The 16,304-nt window shown below is 43.0% G+C and overlaps 1 protein-coding gene across 2 annotated transcripts in view; it reads right to left on the bottom strand.

Moving 5' to 3' along the window:
• Window positions 1-16,304, bottom strand: part of EMB (embigin) — a 71,119-nt gene that overhangs the window by 36,692 nt on the left and 18,123 nt on the right. For both annotated transcript variants that reach the window (XM_077462770.1, XM_077462769.1), the window contains exons 2-3: window positions 3,934-4,017; window positions 588-777 (exon numbers count right to left, since the gene is read on the bottom strand). In XM_077462770.1, the coding sequence (XP_077318896.1) occupies window positions 588-777; window positions 3,934-4,017 (274 nt within the window). The remainder of the gene's footprint in view (window positions 1-587; window positions 778-3,933; window positions 4,018-16,304) is intronic.

Raw genomic sequence — 16,304 nt, 5'->3', positions numbered from 1 at the left:
TTGGCCTAAATTGATGAAGAAATTAGATCTTTAAAAAAATTTTATTGGATATGTTTTAAAGGCAGAAAGTAAAAAATATAGTTTTTTTTTTTAATTTTTTTTGTTTATAGCGCAAAAATAAAAACCGCAGAGGTGATCAAATACCATCAAAAGAAAGCTCTATTTATGGGGAAAAGGGACATAAATTTTATTTGGGTACAGCGCTATTGTGAGTTAAAGCAACGCAGTGCCGTATCGATAAAAAAATACTCTGGTCAGGAAGGGGGTGAAACCTTCCGGGGCTGAAGTGGTTAAATTATAAGCTGAATATAAGGTGTCAGAGTAACAGACTCTTGACACATAAATCCAACTCCTGATCACAGGGTAACCCAATAAAAGGCTGAATGTTTGTCTGGTGGTCAACTGCATATTAGCTCTGACCTCTCTGTACACAGTACTATGTAAAGTTTGCCAAATGAAATGGACAATTTTAACTCTCTTCAGATGGACAAATTTACCCAAACATCTAAATACATAGAGACACTTTGTCCAATGTCAGCATGTTCATTTTGACAGTGCTGACTGATGAACACACACATAATACTCACTTCAGTGTGGTGTGCCATTCACCAGCTGTATTATTTTCTGAATAGAGCTCTTTGTTGATTTCTTCCTCTCCATGTATCCATGTTAGATTGGAAATCTGCATGGAGTCGGCTGCTTTCAGAATACATTCTAGTTTCAGAAGCACTGGGCTGTCCAGAATGATGTTTTCTTCTGCGTCCTTGGATGACAAGTCTGGAGAGAGATAAATAGAGATTGCTTACACAACGATCGAGCAAACATTATGATTTAGAAGCTGAACTATAGCTGAAACATCAGAATGGCACAAAGCCAGCCACACTATGGAAGTTTGTACAGGGACATATTTGACTATTGCAGCGGCTATTGCAGCCAAAGGCTTACATTAAAACAGATAGGCTGCATGTTCACAGGTTTTCCAGCCTACGAGGAGAGGGGAGAGAGCTGGCTGTCATGTCTGCATGGGCTTTTTCACCCCCTTTTTCTTCCTGTTTTCGCTGACTGAGTAATGTAATGTGAGCTGACACACACAGAGCTGTGCATTCAGCAGCCTCTCTTGATCCTGCCACAGCTCCAGAGGTCGATGTGCTGATTCTTCCACGGTTCCAGGAGTCGGACGGCAACAGACATCCAGCCTGTGAGGAATCCCGGCTATATCTCCTGGTGTTCCTGAGGGCGTGGGCAGATCCGGTTACAAGATAGCCAGTCGGGCCTTCCGGGGAACTGGTCACTTGAGCCTTTGGTCACAGGATGGATGAATAATGAAGTGTGCTTCAACTGTGGAGGAGTTGGACATTATCGATGAGTATGCCCAAGTCCAGTGAAGCCTGAAGCACAGCGCCAAAAGCCAGCGGGAAACTCCAGAGGGCTCCGGATGAAAGAGTCAACTGGGTGCCCATCTACATTAGCTAGCTCCAGAAAAACCAAAGACACAAAGAGAAGTCCAAACCCGTGCAGAGGGCTTCAGTTGTTGCCTCTGAGTGACCCAATGGCCCTCTCCCTTTGACCCATGCTCGGAGAGTCATGCACACCAGACTCCCAGAGCTCAATGGAGACTCAAGCCAGATCAGAACTTCTACAAGAAAGGAGCGTGGATACAAGTCACTGAACAGGCCAAGGTTGCTACTTCCCACAAATTCCCTGCCAAGCTAGTAGGACCTTCTCCCGTTGTCTCCCTCCAAGTAGAGGCAATCTACACCAAAGTTCTCCTGGATGTCAAAGCTCAAGTGACCCTCCTCTACAGAGATTTCTTTGACAGGCACCTCAAACATCTGCCATTGCAGAAGTTGGAAGAGCTAGAGATATGGGGCATTGGGACTCAGAATTTCCTCTATGATGGCTAACTTCAAATCAAGCCGACCTTCGATCCCTCCGTAGCTGGGAAAGCTGAGACCTTTGACACTTTGGCAGTGGTCTGTCCTCGCCCACCAGAGGCCAGTAAGAGTTCTCTCATCATCAGGGACTAATACTGATCTTGTCAGAAGACTGTTGACACCTCTTGTTCAAGAGCCGGACACTTCCACTACAAGTGTGCACCCCATGTTGAGACAAGCCTATCAGCGCCTGGTACAAGAACAGAAGGCCTCAGCTGAAGAAGTGGGAAAGATCTGGCACTTGAACCGGAGTGAGAAGGTGTTACCTGGTGAAGAGGCCTGTTAACGGGCATCTGTCAAACTAAATTGGAAACAACCAGTGCCTTTCATTGTCCTTGAAGCGGACAGACAGAGAGAAGACATGGGAGTAGAGATGATTGCCAAAGTGGTTTCAACCAAAGCATTGCTAAGAGGTCACAGGTGGGACTCAGTCAGTTTCCACAACATGACGGCCTCGCCAGTGAAGATGATGGCTCCGATGTTGCTGGGACAAGTAAATACAGCTACCCCTGTCCCACCGTCTGAAAGATGGGATCCCTGTCGAGGAGTTCTATCCGAAGAACACTCTTCTCTCTACTAAATGGCAAAAAGAGTGAAGACTCAGCTCCTGAGATGGCAGGCTGCATTCTCGACGAGTGAATTCATGAACAATTGGCAGAATTTGAAAGAGCAGGTATCATCCGAGAATCCCAAAGCCCCTATGCTTCTCTCATAGTGGTGGTACGGAAAAAGAATGGGTCGCTGAACGCTTGGACAGAAATCCAGCAGTAATGAGTTGAATTTGAATTTGAATATGCTTGGGAGAAACAGATCTATACCTAGACAAAAAGGTTATTCACCCCACCTCCACAACCCCCCCCCCCCCCCAAAACAAGCAGACCCAATGGACTACTTGGTCTTTTTCTGCCATCAACTTTCTACGCCTTTTATGTCTGCCTGGAGTTCAGCTTCATTAATATTTAATTAATATCTTATCACTTCAGTTAGATAACAGGTGATAGACTAGGTGGCCTATTTTATTTATAAAGAATTGCAAACTCATTTGAATTAGAAAAAACTGAGCACCAATAATTTTAGTGCATAAGGTAATAGTTCAATAGGGGTTAAATCGGAGTTCCACTCAAAAGTGGAAGCCCCACTTATCTGCTTCCTCCCCCCTCCAGTGCCACATTTGGCACCTTCTAAGGGGGGTTCTTGCTTTTGACAGGTACCTGTCCCCACTTCCAGGAGACTGCTCCGCGGCGATGTCCCTCTGAAGTTTGGCCCCCCCTCCTTCCTAGGGAACTGAATGGCGGCGGCAGCACACGAGAGCCGAAGCAAAAATCGTCTGGGGTGCCAACATCGTGGGATCCCTGGACAGGGATGCTAAATGTCAGCAGCTACAGTATTTGGAGTTGATGACTTTTTTTGTGGGGGGGGTGGGTCAGGGGGTAGAACTCCACTTTAAAGACAATCTGTCACTATACCCATTCTAGAAAAAGTGACTGATTAATATGATAAGAACATCCCCCCACACCACCACGATACTCAACTTTCCTCCCCATTCCTCTGTGGGAGCACTAAGAAACACCTAGGACTTCTAGGTTTGATGGAGTATGTGACCAGTACTTGGGCAAAATGGGCCAGTCAACAGCCTTAAACGCAGTCATGTGAGGGAGGAGTGAATGGAGAGACAGGGACGTGCAAGTGAAATAAGAGGTGGAGGGTGCCTGAATGGGCAAACAAATGGATTCTCTTTAGTGGTCAGTGTTAGGAAATAGGTTAAGTTTTATGGTGAAGAAGAGGGACAGAAGTGGCAATAGGCATAGGTTATACCTGAGAGGCATGGGTGCTTATTTTGACCATGCTTTGCGTCAGAATGCCAGCATCAAAAACGAAAGTACCAATGAAAACCAAACATTCTACTGATACATCTGAAGTATATTGAAGAAACAAATCACTAATGTTCGGACTAGTTCTCGAACTTTAAAAAGCTTTATAGCATAAATGTAGATTTTACCTGATATAGTCAGGCTATGTAATATTACTGAGTTGTCAGAATGTTCCTCGTTTTTCAAAGAAGCTTGGGGTAGCCCATCTGAATCTGGAGAGAGAAGCAAACAGCATTAGGTTGGACTACATCCATTATATGTACTTGTAATACTACCCTGATCCAAGCATAAAGTAAATTCAAGCTTCCCCTATCCAAGGCAAAGCATAATAGTGCCCATAACAAAAATGTAATATATCAGTCCTTAGATGTGGTGGCTAGAGAATCAATCGTGACTTTCTTTGCTAAAACAGTGTAGAAAGAGTGTAGACATGGAGAGACAGGAAATGTTATTCACAGAAGTAAAGGTGAAAATAAGGGGAAAATAGCTTGGGAAAAAAAGAAAACAAATACAGCCACCTCCTCTAAGAACTGGTAACCTGCAATATATCACATTTTTTTGGGGGTTTTGATACATTTTACAAAACAGGTGTACCTTTGTATAAACAACCCTCTACTGGTTCTCATTATCTCCTTCCTTATCTACTACTGTACATACCCAAAAATCAGCCTTCACATTCAGATGGTGCCTGCATAATTACCAGCTCTACAGACAATAATAGGAGCGCCAAATCGGGTTCAAATCCCTGACAATATCTGTGTCTCATTGACGATAGGTTCCTTCACTTCCTGTGCCAGAGACACAACAGGAAGTGAAAGAGATTCTCTCCAATGTGAGGGGAAATCTCCACTTTGAGAACTATCCCCAAAACATGTGTGCCTACTGGAAGATTTGCCATCATTTTTGATTTCCAAACTCTTCTGTCTGCAAAATAGAGAGGGTGTATCTTTTAACAGACAACCATAAACAACATCCAAACTCCCAGACTTTTTTTTTTTTTATTAACTCCAAGCTCCCTGTTAATTTTGCCCCAGAACATAAGTGAATGCGTGTAGGGGCAAAAAGACTTAATTTATTTTGCTATGCACCACTGCCAACTCCAGGTCCCTCCTGTCTGGGAGCACACTTATTAGGTGCCAAAGGGACATCATGGGCACCAGCAGCTGCCCCTTAATTTGCTTTGAGTAAAGAGGAGGAGAAGGGAACAGGTTAGTGGCTTTCCATGAGGTTGTGTGTTGGCATTGACGCTCACAGTGTAATAGCAAAAAGTCGACTGGGAGCATGCACATGTAGAGCAAGCACCAGACTGGGCTGGTTGCATTACCTCAGGCTCCATTCCCTGTGAGCCACGTGACAGCTAGGCACACAGCAGTTCAGTCACTCAACTCTGAAAGCAGGCAATGCAAGTCTTTTTTTTTGTAGTTTATTTGCTGGTATACTTGGGTAGGGTGCAGGTAAGTCTTGGGATACTCCAAACTACCAGAGAGATAATGCACTTTAACTGCTGCTTCAGGGTGCAGCCATCTTCTTGCATTCCATGTCTAGTGAACTACAACTCAGGGAACCCCTTTGCAAAGGTAAAGCCTGAGCCAGAAAACTGGAGTGAGCCTACTAACTGACACTCTATTAACTGACACCATCCACTGCCCCACTAACTGACACTGTGCACTGCTCTACTAATTGACACCATCCTCTGCCCTACTGACCCCATCCTCTGCCCTACTGACCCCATCCTCTGCCCTACTGACCCCATTCTCTGCCCTACTGACCCCATCCTCTGCCCTACTGACCCCATCCTCTGCCCTACTGACCCCATCCTCTGCCCTACTGACCCCATCCTCTGCCCTACTGACCCCATCCTCTGCCCTACTGACACCATCCTCTGCCCTACTGACCCCATCCTCTGCCCTCTGCCCTACTGACCCCATCCTCTGCCCTACTGACCCCATCCTCTGCCCTACTGACCCCATCCTCTGCCCTACTGACACCATCCTCTGCCCTACTGACACCATCCTCTGCCCTCTGCCCTACTGACACCATCCTCTACCCTACTGACACCATTCTCTGCCCATACTGACACCATCCTCTGCCCTACTGTCACCATCCACTGCCCTCCTAATGGCCCATACACAGGATCCGAATATTGTACAACAGATCATACAACCTTTTTCGCTTAATAGCCGCAAGTAGAAATTGAATAGGAAAATAAAGTCACAAAAATTCTCGTACAACAGGAAAAAAAATCAAAAGTGATGTCATGTGTTGTATTGTATTTGTATTGTATTTTCGGACGACAACTATACTGACTAAACGAAAATCGTACGATTTGGAATCGTACAAGGAAAATTTTCGTGCATGTCTGATCGAATAATATCGATGAACTGTTGTGATCGGCTGTTGAAAGTAGTGTACACACGATACGAAAATCGTACGATTCTTCCTTGGACGACAGTTTTTGTAAGATATTTGGATCATGTGTACGGACCATAACTACCACCGTCCTCTGCCCTACTAACTGACACCATCCACTGCCCCACTGTCACCATCCACTGCCCTAATGACTGAGACTTACTACTGCCCTACTGACACTGTCCACTGCTCTACAGACCCCTGTACCCTTTTCTACTGACCCTGTCCTTTGCCATACTGACCCCTATAATCTACCCTACAAACAGCTGACTCCTGTACGTTGCCCTTACTAGTACAGATCTCTACGCACCGTCCTACATATTACTGACCTTTATACACCACCCACATATTACTAACCTCAATACACTGCCTTACCTATTATTCACCACAATACACTGCCTTACCTATTATTGACCTCTATACACCGTCCCGCACACCCCCTACCTATTACTGACCTCTATACACCTGATCTGCACACCGCCCTAACTTTTGCTGATCTCTATACACCAACCTGCACACCAACCTATTACTGACCTCTATACACTACCCTACCAATTACTGACCTCTGTACACTGCCCTACCTATTACTGACCTCTATACACCACCCTACCTATTACTGATCTCTACACACTCCCCTACATATTACTGACCTCAATACACTGCCTTACCTATTATTGACCTATATACACTGACCCGCTCAGCTCCTACCTATTATTGACCTCTACACACCAACCTGCACAAAGCCTTACCTATTACTGATCACTATACACCAACCTGCACAATGCCCTACCGATTACTGACCTGTATACATCGACCTTCACACCACTCTACCCATTATTGACCTATATATACCAACCTGTACACCACCCTACCTATCACTGACCTCTGTACACTGCCCTACCTATTATTGACCTCTGCACACTGTTCTACCTATTATTGACCTCTGCACACGGCCCTACCAATTACTGACCTCTGTACACTGCCCTACCTATTACTGACCTCTGTACACTGCCCTGCCTATTACTGACCCCTCTATACACTGACCTGCACACAGCTCTACCTATTGCTGATCTCTATACACCGCCATATTACTGAACTCTGTACACTTACTCTACCTATTACTGACCTTTATATGCTACCCTACCTATTACTGACCTCTATACACTGTTCTACATATTACTGACCTCTATACACTACCCTACCTATTACTGACCTCTGTACACTGCCCTACCTATTACTGACCTCTATACACTGTCCTACTTATTACTGACCTCTATACACTACCCTATCTATTACTGACCTCTAGAGGTCGACCGATATATCGGCCGATATTTGGCATTTTTTTATTAATTGGCATCGGCCGATTGTGCTGTTAAAAAAGGCTGATGATATATTCAGTGAGACTTGCAAATGACTTCAGTTAATAGAAGTCAGTGCAAGTCAGGGGAGACTTGAGTGAAGCAACTTGTCTCCTCTCTGGGCAGTCTGCCAAGAAAAGATCAAAAAGATACAATGTTTACACTTGAATGAATGAACTCAACTCAGTGTGTAGAGTTCTCAGTTTAACCATTTAAAGACTAAATCTTTTTTGACACTTGATGCTTACAAATAAAAATCCTGTATTTTCTGCTAGAAATTCACTTAGAACCCCCAAAACTTATATATATATTTTTTTTTAGCAGAGATCCTAGGGAATAAAATAGCGGTTGTTGCAATATTTTATGTCACACGGTATTTGCGCAGCGGTCTTTCAAACTCAATTTTTTTGGAAAAAATACACAGATTAAAAAAAAAAAAAAAAAAAAACAGTAAAGTAAGCCCATTTTTTTTTCATTCCAAAAGTTTTGATTACCTGTTTTTGTGTAAGTTTTGCCGGCAGTATTACAGTGCTGCCCCATTGATTTCAATAGGGAGCAGCGGTGGAGGAGCGGTAAACACACCGCTCCTTCACCGCTCCAAAGAAGCTGCTGGCAGGACTTTTTTCTGACGTCCTGCCAGCGCACCGCTGTAGTGTGAAAGCCCTCGGGCTTTCACACTACACACAATGGTGCAGCTTCTTTAGGGCGTTTTGCAAGCGCTATTTCTAGCGCTATAGTGCCTGCAAAACGCCCTGGTGTGAACGGGGTCTTAAGGCTGCTTTCACACTGGAGCGAGCAGGCGTTGACAGTAAAACGCTGCCACTTTTAGCGGCACTTTACTGTCATTTTAGCGGGGCACTTATAATCCAGCTAGCGGCCCAGGAAGGGGTTAAATGTGCCCGTGAAGCGCCGCTGCCAAATCGCATCGCAGGTGCTTCGGCAGCGGTGCCCATTCATTTCAATGGGCAGGAGTGGTGGAGGAGCGGTATACACCACTCGAAAGATAATCTTGCAGGACTTTTTTTTAACGTCCTGCCAGTGCATCTCCTCAGTGTGAAAGCACTCGGGGCTTCCACACAGACTGCAGGGGAGCCGTTTTGCAGGCACTTTACAGATGCTATTTTAAAGCGCCTGAAAAACGCCCCAGTGGGAAAGGTGTCTGAGGCCGCGTACACACGTGGGGACTGTTCGCTCAACTTTGTCCGCTGAACAGTGTTTCAGCGGACAGTCCGCTCGTGTGTGGGCTTCAGCGGACAGTTTCAGCGGACAGTTTGACGAACAAAGTTTTTCGGAAATCCCGAAAAACTGTCCGCTGAAACTTGGTTTGAGCGGACAGTGCCCGCGTGTGTAGGCTTGTTCGTCAAACTAAGTTCCGCACATGCTCAGAAAGAATTTATACGCCGAAGGTTGCATTGCAGTGTATAGGATGTCGTTTTCTAGTCCCGTCGTACGTGCCGTTCACGTCATCGCGCACGGTTTCAGCAGACTGTTCGTTCGTCGTGTGTGGGCAAGCCCGTCCATGCTAATTTTGAGCGGACTGTCCGCTGAAACTGTTTGACGAACAAAGTTGAGCGAACAGTCCCCGCGTGTGTACGCGGCCTAACTGTTAGATTTCATGAGATGAAGGGGAAAAAATAATCGGCCTAACATATCGGCCCAAAAAAATCGGCATCATATATCGGCCATCGGCCGTGGCGATTTCTAAATATCGGTATCGGCATCGGCCAGAGAAAAACCCATATCGGTCGACCTCTACTGACCTCTATACACTGTCCTACATATTACTGACCTCTATACACCTTCCTACCCATTACTGACCTCTGTATACTGCCCTACCTATTACTGACCTCTGTATACTGCCCTACCTATTACTGACCTCTGTATACTGCCCTACCTATTACTGACCTATGTGTACTGCCCTACCTATTACTGACCTCTGTATACTGCCCTACCTATTACTGACCTCTGTATACTGCCCTACCTATTACTGACCTCTGTACGCTGTCCTACAATCAGGCCTTCATGATAGACACCTGCAACAGTCTTGTGGAGGTGACCAATTACTCTCCGACTACGAAAAAATTGTGAATGAAAGTGAATGAGTTGCTTGCTGAAAGGTAGGCTAAGTTTATATTTTTAGAGTGACGTTTGTTTTTTTATATTTTTCTATATTTTCCTTGCGTCATCCTTATTATTTAGTTCTGCCTTGCTAGTTAATGTCTTTTTTTTAAAAGGGCGCTAAACCCCCCTGATGTTGTTCAGGTAGATCTCCACCTCAAAGGTTGCCCCCCCCCCCCCCCCCTGAAGGCAATTCTGCAGAATTTGAAATAGATTTAAAAAAAATATCCTTTAATATCATTTTAATCTATATGTCCTATACAGTGATGGTTTTTATATGGGAGTTTACTGGCATCCTTTTTTTTCTAGGACTCCTGAATACATGTAGAGGAGGTAGGGAACACGTATCAACCAAGTCCAGCATAAGACTTTATTTAAATTCACCAAGCGAATACAACATGTTTCAGGGCTTCCAAAGGTCCCCATTCTTCAGGGTTAACGTGTGTGAGGTCTATTTTTGCTCTAGCTTATCATTTTGAATGGTTGAAACGTGTTTTCTTCTTATGATAAATTCTAATTAATTCTCATTTTAGGTTTTATAAGTGGGATGCCTACTTCATCTAAAAACCCAAGAGTGCTTCTTCTAACCCTTCTGCAAATGAAAGTTTTGGCTGGGGATAAACATTTGTGTATTATTTTCAATAAAACTATACAGATGACAGAGTTATAACAGAAAGAAGAACATCTAAAACACATTTGACAATGATGACCACCAGAAATGGTAACCACTGGACTGTACCTGGTGATTATTCTCAATCTGTGTCTAGCAGTACTCTTGGTGGTCAGCAGCCATCCCTGCTTGTAGCCGTCTGCCACATCGCAATGGCAATTATCATGGACAGGTATATAGAACATTCTGCTCCAACGTGACCTCCTGTGCTAGCAGCTGGTACAATCTGTTCTCGAAATATGCTTCCCCACACTACTTTAAATGAAAGGATATTGCTGACATTGTGGGAGCATGCCACCCTTGCTGATGTGTTTGTGTGGGTGTGTGTACTGTTATTATATGCTGTAAGAATTAAACAATGCAGCTGCAGAAAAATTCAAGGAGATCCTTGGGAAAGGAACATGACATTGATTAAATTCACAAAGCTAACACTAAAAGATAAATATCTTTTTTTTTTTAAAGTGACATTTTCGGCTCTAATAAGATTTGAAAATGACAGTAACACATATGAAATAAATACCCTTGTAGTTATTTTAACCTCTTCAATACCAGGCACTTTTACCCCCTTCCTGCTCAGGCCAATTTTCAGCTTTCAGCGCTGTTGCACTTTAAAATGGCAATTGCGTGATTATGCAGCACTGTACCCAAACTAACGTTTTATCATTTTATTAAAACAACTAGAGCTTTCTTTTGTGGGTATTTAATCACCACTGTTTTTTTTTTTTTTTTTTGCTAAATAAAAGGAAAAAAGCAGAACAGTTTTAAAAAAAAATACAATTTTCTTTTTTTTTTTCATTTCTATTATAAAAATTTGCTAATAAATAATTGTTTCTTCATAAATTTAGCCCAAAATGTATTCTGTTACATTACTTTGGCAAAAAAACAAAAACAAAATGAGTGTATATTATTTAGTCTGTAGAAAAGTTATAGAGTCCACAAACTATGGTATGTATCTGAAAATTGTTCAGTCCTGATGTACTGACAGCCAATCTAATTTCTTGAGGCCCTGATTGCCAGGGCAACAAAAATACCCCCCCCCCCCATGTGACCCCTTTTTTGAAAGTAGACAGTCCAAGATATTTAGTAAGAGGCATTGCAGGTTTTTGAAGTTGTCGTTTTTTGTAATTTTTTGGGGAAAATTAAGAAATAAAAAAAAAAAATCTAAAAAGTTCAATTTTTTTTTACATACTGTTACCAGTGCAGTACAGCGTTATCACATAACTGGTGTGGTGGTGATCAAGGACGCTAACTGTCAACAGTACAAAAAAAAGTTATATATTTTTTTTTTTTTACAATTTATTTTTTAATACACTGTGACCAGAGCAATATAATGTTACCATAGCAATATTCTACTACTCTGGGGAAGTGATCAGGATTTTTTTTTTTGCATGTTATACTTGCTTATACCAGTGAATTACATTGCTATAAGCAAGAATTTTACTGAATGAAACTGAATAATTCAGTTTGTTTTTTTGTGAATAGCTGTGATTGGTCAAAGCTAATCACATGGTACATATGGACTGTGACTGATCAAATTAACCAATCACAGCTAGCAACACAATTGTACACAATGGATGGCATGAAAGGAAGCCATCCATTGTTTACCACCGTCATGTGACCTGCTGTGATTGGCCATGGCGGGCACATGGTATCAGCAGCGTATCGGTACTCTTATCAGTCATTGGCTGTACCCCGCAGCTGCACAGTCGGCACTTCCTAACAGGATGTCATATGACGTCCAGTCAGGATGGGAAAGCCACTGCCCAGTCGTCAATTGTCTATAGGCTGGGTGGGAAGTGGTTACACTTTGGTGACTACAACAAAAGATCTGGTCCCGGAAGTTTCTTGCAAAAACGAAGGTTTCTTTGAACAAGGCTCAGTTCACACTAATGCAATTTTTCAGTGCGAATAAATAGTGTGACTTGCTTGTAACATTGTTGCAACTTTGATCCCACGTCAATGCAACTTTACTCACAAAAATCACATCAGCATCAGATAAGAAGCGACAGCTAGTTGAAAACCTGTGTTCCTGCTCAGGTTTTTTGTGCGTTTTTTTCACACGAAAATGCACATTATGCATATGGCAGCCCATTCATTGGAATGGCCTGCGGAACACGTGACAAGCACCCCAAAGTAGCTTAGGAAGCCTTTCAATCATGGAGCATTGCATGTTTTTTTCAATGCAAATTTTGGTGGGTTTGCACAGCATTTTGTCGCATGGCAAAATATGCGTCTGCTAACCGTGATTGGAGTGTCATTAACAATTAGGCTACATTCACATCTGTGCGTTTCCAAACACACGGTAACCCACACAGAGAATGCATGTTTTGTCACGTGTTTCAGAAATGTGATGCAAATGCTTATCGTGCTTGTATTGACACGCATTTACATATGTGCGTTTCCAAACATGCAGTGCATTTTGTGTAGGTTGCCATGTGTTGTGTGTAACTCTATTAACCCCCCTGATGGTATTCCTGAGTCTGGCTCAGGGTGGAAGTTTTATACCAAAAGCGGTAACCCCGAGCCAGACTCGGGACCGCATCGCTGAATGCAGGAGAAGGTTTACTTACCTTCTCCCTTGGATCCAGCGATGTCCCCCCGCTGTACGAGCGGCTCGACCTCCGGTCGATTCATCACGGAGCCGATCTCTGTTCCCTGCGAGCGTTGCGACGCACGAGGGACGGAGATTGGCGCCAAATTCAAAAAGTGAAACACACAGTATACATACAGTATAATGTAATCTTACAGAGTACATTGCTGTATGTAATAATTTCACATCCCCTTTGTTCCTAGTGGTCTGCCCAGTGCCCTGCATGCAGATTTATATTATAAAAACTGTTCTTTATGCCTGGAAACTGGAGATTGTTCATAGCAACCAAAACTGTCCCTTTACATCAAAAATGATTTTAGACCAGCTAGAAAACAGCAATAATAAATTAGAATCTAGTCTAATCTGGCAGAGGTATGCACTCAAAACAATTGATATGCTCACCTCTACTCCCAGCGCTCAAAGGGTGCAGTCAACTTACTCCCACCTGGGGATGGTTCTTAATACTTAGCTGCCATTATAAAATAAAACTTATCATGCATAAAAAACAAAAGAATTGGTTAACCTGAGGATTCAAATATAACCACCAACAGCGCTGATACCACATCTCCATATACAACAAACAATTTGTCTATGTTAAGCATGTAGTACTTTTTTTAAAAAACAGCAAGTCTTTTATCAAAATTGGTGTCCAAACACCAAGTATTAAAGAACCAGCAAGACTTTTGTCAGGAATTAATGTCCATACACCAAGAGATCACACTCTATTCCTCATCAATGAGTGCAGTCTTTCATATTCATATTCATACAATCTTCTCAGATATCTGGGTGCGTATGGGTATGGTCCTACACCTTCACCATGTGCTGTTCCACCTCCGTGAATATGTATATAGATGGCTGCTTACCAGATTCCAATCACTTTAGAGCCTGTCTCCACTATGTGGAACTCCTCTGTCTGGTTCTGTGTGTCCCGCTGATTGCTCTCACATTGGTAGTAGACATGCAAAAGATTCAAGGGGTCTCATATAGTGTGATACCTTTTATTTAGGATTGAAAAAACTCCTTTCCCCCCCTTTACATAATATGCTTACATTTAAAACAACTTAAAACCAGCGTATAACATATGTGGTGTAAGTGCTGCCGCACGATCGTCTCACCGGTAGGCTGCAGATCTCATCCAACACAGTCTCCGTGTGTGGACCCGGGTCCTTGTCGGCTAACACTCACCCTCTTGCTCGTGTGATCACCGCCCTGACGCGTTTCGTGGTTTTCACGTCTTCAGAGACGCTCTCTGAAGACGTGAAAACCACGAAACGCGTCAGAGCGGTGATCACACGAGCAAGAGGGTGAGTGTTAGTGAAGACGTGAAAACCACGAAACGCATCAGAGCGGTGATCACACGAGCAAGAGGGTGAGTGTTAGCCGACAAGGACCCGGGTCCACACACGGAGACTGTGTTGGATGAGATCTGCAGCCTACCGGTGAGACGATCGTGCGGCAGCACTTACACCACATATGTTATACGCTGGTTTTAAGTTGTTTTAAATGTAAGCATATTATGTAAGGGGGGGGAAAGGAATTTTTTCAATCCTAAATAAAAAGTATCACACTATATGAGACCCCTTGAATCTTTTGCATGTCTACTACCAATGTGAGAGCAATCAGCGGGACACACAGAACCAGACAGAGGAGTTCCACATAGTGGAGACAGGCTCTAAAGTGATTGGAATCTGGTAAGCAGCCATCTATATACATATTCACGGAGGTGGAACAGCACATGGTGAAGGTGTAGGACCATACCCATACACACCCAGATATCTGAGAAGATTGTATGAATATGAATATGAACGACTGCACTCATTGATGAGGAATAGAGTGTGATCTCTTGGTGTATGGACATTAATTCCTGACAAAAGGCTTGCTGGTTCTTTAATACTTGGTGTTTGGACACCAATTTTGATAAAAGACTTGCTGGTTTTTAAAAAAAGTACTACATGCTTAACATAGACAAATTGTTTGTTGTATATGAATAAATTAGAATCACTCGCAGAATTGAGCGATAGCGATTTGTGGGGAGATCCGTCATCAAACATTGAAAAGTAATCACAGTGACAATTCTGCAACTGAGCAAATTTCAGTGTTTTTGATTTTATTACATTATTGAATAAGTTTTATTATTGGTATATTATCATTTGGTATAGTTATTTATTATATTATAATTTATGATTTAATTTTTCAAACTTTATCATACCAAGGATGTCTGCTAGACTCTGGTTTGGACAGATTTAAGTGAGTTATTCCTAAGAATTACAGGACTACAATATAAAATGCCAAATTTCCATGCAAAATAATTGTACCGCTTTCAGCACCTAAAATCTGAAATAATCATACCGCCAGGGAGGTTAATGCAACACAATTGTTAATGACACCCCAATCGCGGTCAGCATGCCATTATGTTGACACAAGCCCCAAATGCTGTTGCAGCGTGTTTCCGAAACGTGCAGCAAACCTTGTGTTTTCTGTACAGATTGCTTGCGCAATCGGAAATGCTCAGATGCGAATGCAGCCTAATTGGTAATGACACCCCAATCACGGTTAGCAGATGCATGTTTTGCCATGCAACAAAACACATTACAAACTCACCAATATGCGCACTGAAAAAAACGCTCTGTGATGCAAAAGGTTCTTGAGCTACTTTGGGTTATTTGTCATGCATAGTGCAGCCCATTCAAGTGTCTTATGCACAACGCGTGTTTACGTGTGAAAAAGCGAGCAGGAACGCGCATTTCCACTACGCAAACAAATCTGATTTCTTTTTATGAGGAGGTAAGTAAAACCTTGGACAGAGGGGTGGCGGTGGACGTGGTATACTTGGATTTTGCAAAAGTGTTTGACACAGTTCCCCACACATGGCTCATGTGTAAAGTAAAATCTACAGGCTTGGAAAGATCAATTTGTAAATGGATAGAAAACTGTCTAAAATACAGAATTCAGAGAGTAGTGGTTAATGATTCTTACGCTGAATGGTCTAAGGTTATCAGTGGTGTACCCCAAGGTTCAGTGCTGGGACCCTTACTTTTTAATAACTTTATAATTTATATTGGGTCTGGGATTAAAAGTACCATAGATAGAGGAAGGCCCGTAGATGTGGTGTATCTGGACTTTGCAAAATCATTTGACAGAGTTCCCCATAAACGTTTACTGTACAAAATAAGGTCTTTTGGCATGGATCATAGGGTGAGTACATGAATTGGAAACTGGCTACAAGGGCGAGTTCAGAGGGTGGTGATAAATGGACAATACTCAGAATGGTCAGGGGTGGGTAGTGGGGTCCCCTAGGATTCTGTGCTGGGACCAATCCTATCTAATTTGTTCATAAATGACCTGGAGGATGGG

This window comes from Lithobates pipiens, unplaced genomic scaffold (genome assembly GCF_037356315.1).
Source record: "Lithobates pipiens isolate NorthernLeopardFrog02 unplaced genomic scaffold, aLitPip1_a1.2 Scaffold_3, whole genome shotgun sequence".
Classification (NCBI taxonomy): Eukaryota; Metazoa; Chordata; class Amphibia; order Anura; family Ranidae; genus Lithobates; species Lithobates pipiens.
The sequence above is the reverse complement of the archived record's forward strand: the minus strand, read 5'-3'. Positions and strand labels throughout refer to the sequence as shown.